Raw genomic sequence first — 4,050 nt, 5'->3', positions numbered from 1 at the left:
TAAATGTTTCCTATTATAGAACATATTTTATTATTAGTCCAAGTAAAACTGGTTAAAACAAAAGTAATAAATTCACTTATTAGGGTGAGGAAGCTACAAAATTAACCTGGCCCCTATGTGAACATGTAATTGCCACTTAAACCTAGTTACCTGTGGCAATAACCGTCATTAAATTATCAATGAGTGTTTCACAGAACAGGTTTAATTAAACTACTTTGCAAGATTTTTGAGCATTAACACCCTTTTCAGGGTCCTGCAGAAGTGTCTTAATTTGATTTAAGTCTATACTTCAGCTTTCTTAGTTACTTTTAGTCAGCTGTTTAGGGAAGTAATTTCTAGTGTGTCGTGGATTATTATTGTGCTGCATAAGCCAAGTGGTCTTAAGCAGAGCACTGCCGTAGATAATCACACAACCAGCAATAAGTTTGACTTTTTGTGATGTTCATTCTCTGGAATACTGTTAGTTTGATGTGAAATGTAACGGGACGACCAGTTTTTTCTTTCATCACATAACAGAATATTTGAATAAATGTCTTTGGGATTATCAAATTGCTTTTTGGCAAATATGGGCTAGGACGATTTGTTCTTTTTAGACAGAGTAGAGTTTTGCCTGGGCTCTCTCCACTGCATGTATTTGTCTCTATTTTCTTTCTTATCGATAAATCATGAACATTGAGCTTAGCTGAGGTTAACAAAAGGCCTGTGGTGCTTTGGACGTATTTCTGTATTGTTTTGTGATTTTACGAATGAGTCACTAATGCCTCCTAGGAGTAATTTTGCTTGCCAAATTGGCCAATTTCCCCATTTGAAAACAATGGTTCTTAATGTGGTTCCCTTCAGACCAGACATTCCCTTCAGAGTGATCAGTAACTTTGTTTCAGCTCTTTTCTTGACTTTCTTCAGCTCAAAACATGAGCTGAAGATGTTTGTTTTTGAGATGTTTAAGCCTACTTCATTTCATCAGACTGGTTCTGTTTGGGGATTTCTTGGTTCCACAGGCCTGGCAGAAGTCATGCCTGGGTGTGTCGAATGAAACCAAATAATGTGGTTAACAAGATGGAAAGTAATATTTTCACAAAGGAGCCAGGTTTGTTTGGATCACTTGTGCTAAACTCAAGACCAAGGGACCAAATCTGGTTTACCACAGTGTTTTATATAGCCCTCTAAACTCTAGAGGGAATCTTCAAAAACAGTTGCGGCTTTAATATTATTTTATCAATAAAATCAAACCAGTTTTTTCTTTTCTGGCACAACCACATTCATAATCTTGATATGACCCAAAATGAAAATGAGTTTAACACCATTGGATGATTATTTTCCCCTATGTATAACGCTATTATTTAATATCTTCTGAAATTATGTTTGTCTGATACTAAGATGAGATGACAAACAGAAGAAAAGTCTAACGGGGCAAATACTTTTACCACTTCCGAGTTTTACTGCAAATACTTTTCTCATGATGTTTTAGGACCATGGGGTATGGCCAAATCCTCCACCAACAGGGAAAAGAGGAGGACCAGGTCAACCTCAACGTGGGAGGCGTATGCCACAAAGTGGACCCGGACATGTTGCTCCGCTTCCCTCAGACACGCCTGGCACGTCTGCTGCGCTGCCCGAGTGAGGCCGCCATCTTGGAGCTCTGCGATGACTACAGCCCGACCGAGAGGGAGTATTACTTCGACAGGAATCCCCGCGTTTTCCTCTGTGTGCTCAACTTTTATCACACGGGTCGCATCCACATGATGGAGGAGTTCTGCATTTTTTCCTTCAGTCAGGAAATCGAGTACTGGGGCATCCATGAGGTACACCTCAGCCCCTGCTGCAACACGTGGTACCATGAGAGAAAGGAGTACATTGAGGACAAGGACTGGGACATCCAGAGCGAAGAACAGGAGCCGAGCTTCGATTCCTCCTTTGAGGAGCTGTCCGCTCTTGACAAGGACCTGGCTAAGTTCAAAGGGGCATGGTGTGGAGAAGTGAGGAGCTACATCTGGCTCAGACTGGAGGATCCCGCTCACTCCAAAGCTTCAAAGATTATCGCCATTGCCTCCCTCAGTGTGGTGTTGACCTCTATCATTGCCATGTGCATCCACAGCATGCCGGAGTTTCAGCGGGTGGACGGCAATGACCAACCCATCGAGGACCCTGTCCTCACCGTCCTTGAGGAGATTTGCATCGCCTGCTTTTCTGCAGAGTTCTTCATCAGGTTCGTTGTTGCGCCATCCAGAAGGAAGTTCCTTGGGAACCCTCTGAACATCATCGACGTTGCTTCCATTTTGCCGTTTTACTTCACTTTAGCCCTGGAGAAATCTGACGAAGAGAGCATGGAGGAGAGCGAAGACCTGGAAAACGTGGGGCGGGTAGTCCAGGTTCTTCGACTCATGAGGGTTCTCAGAATCCTCAAACTGGCCCGGCACTCCATTGGACTGCGAGCTCTGGGTGCAACCATCCGCCACAGCTACCAAGAGGTGGGTCTCCTCATTCTCTTCCTCTCAGTGGGAATCTCCGTGTTTTCTGCCCTCATCTACTTTGCGGAGAAGGAGGAGAAGGACACGGATTTGGGGACCATCCCTTCAGGTTGGTGGTGGGCCATGATCACAATGACTACAGTGGGTTATGGTGACACATGCCCTGTGACGGCATCAGGGAAGGTGGTGGCCACCTTATGCATCATCTGTGGCCTGTTGGTGGTGGCTCTGCCCATCAGCGTGATCTTTAATAAGTTTTCAAAGTACTACCAGAGGAACAAAGCCATGGATGTACGGTGCATCACCAAGCCTGAAAGACAAGACCCTGAACTCCCGCATTATAATATCAAAGAGCTGTTCACAGGTAGCGTGTACCCCTTCATAGGAAGCCTTGCGTTCAGGAACAGTGTGAGCAGCAGAGAGGACGACACTGACGCCTCCAGCTTCCAGGACATTGAGATGTGTGATAATGACACTTGTGAAAATGGGCCAGCAAAATGAGATTCCTGCCATTTCACAGAGCATCACTCCCTTTATGACAGCAAGTCACTCTGTGCCTCTGGGGACAGCAAGTACCATCACTTACCTTACCGTCTTCCTTCCTCATGAGGTTCGACAGAGAAATATGTTGGGCCACAACTTTTTTTCCCCCGCGTCTGTGTGTGTGCCTGTAAAATACACTGTGTGACTAAAACTAGAAAATCTAAAGGGAATTATCTGAGTCCTCCTCAGAGGTTTGAAAGCCCATTTTCTGCTCGAGGAAACCGCAATGATGCATGTAGGAGCCCGTAATGTTAATGTTTTTCAATAATGTCGTTTATTGATTTCCTCTGCTCGCTGAAAGTTCAGACGGAGACTTTGCCAGATGCGAGAGCCCCGTGTGAGAGCAGCACAGTTTGCAGTTTGCATGGACCGAATTGAAATGCATTTTTTGGAAAGCAAGTTATTACAACGCTTGTAAGAAAAAGTAAGATAAAGCCGATTGGGAGAAAAATGCACATCTCTCTCAGAGCACTGTTAAAGCACAGGTTGTTATTTTGCTCCTGTGAGCATGAAATAAAACTTTATTCTTATCTGGATTCAGATTTTTACCTTCATTTGTTTTCCCTCAGACAAAAGGTATGGTCTCAAATCTAAGTAAAAGTATCCCATTTAACTGACAAAATGCAATTAAGATGCACAGGAAGCTCGATTTATCTGCTCACCCTTCTCTGCTCTTCAGAGTATTGATCTCCTGTCCTCTGCTGTAATTTCCACTTGGATGATCTGCTGCACCACAAAGGAAATTTCCAAAAATCTGATCTCTGCAGGGGCTTCAGTGCAGTCATGCAGTTGATTTGAAGCATCTTCGGACACAGCAAGATGTTACCTGAAGCCTTCATTTTCTGTCTGAAATTAAAGTTCAATTGGTTTCCTTTTATATTGCTACAAAGTGATGCGTAAATAACATAAAAACTGTAAAAGGAAACGGTCATAAATGTCCGTTATAGGGAGCTGGCTTCTTGCACACTATGTTTTTCACATTGATACTGACATAAACAGATAAATCCAATTACTCCCAGGTTATTCATTGAATTTAGTA

The 4,050-nt window shown here is 43.4% G+C and overlaps 1 protein-coding gene across 1 annotated transcript; it reads left to right on the top strand.

The window, feature by feature from the left end:
- Nucleotides 1-1,417: 1,417 nt before the first annotated feature.
- On the top strand, nucleotides 1,418-3,547 carry LOC106924043 (delayed-rectifier potassium channel regulatory subunit KCNS3). Its single transcript, XM_014997533.2, has one exon. It carries the CDS (start codon nucleotides 1,473-1,475, stop codon nucleotides 2,967-2,969), a length of 1,497 nt encoding a protein of 498 aa, XP_014853019.2. The 5' UTR covers nucleotides 1,418-1,472; the 3' UTR covers nucleotides 2,970-3,547.
- Nucleotides 3,548-4,050: the final 503 nt, after the last annotated feature.

This window comes from Poecilia mexicana, unplaced genomic scaffold, assembly GCF_051168715.1.
Source record: "Poecilia mexicana isolate PSO_F unplaced genomic scaffold, ASM5116871v1 scaffold_21, whole genome shotgun sequence".
Classification (NCBI taxonomy): domain Eukaryota; kingdom Metazoa; phylum Chordata; class Actinopteri; order Cyprinodontiformes; family Poeciliidae; genus Poecilia; species Poecilia mexicana.
This window is presented reverse-complemented; position numbering and strand designations above follow the sequence as displayed.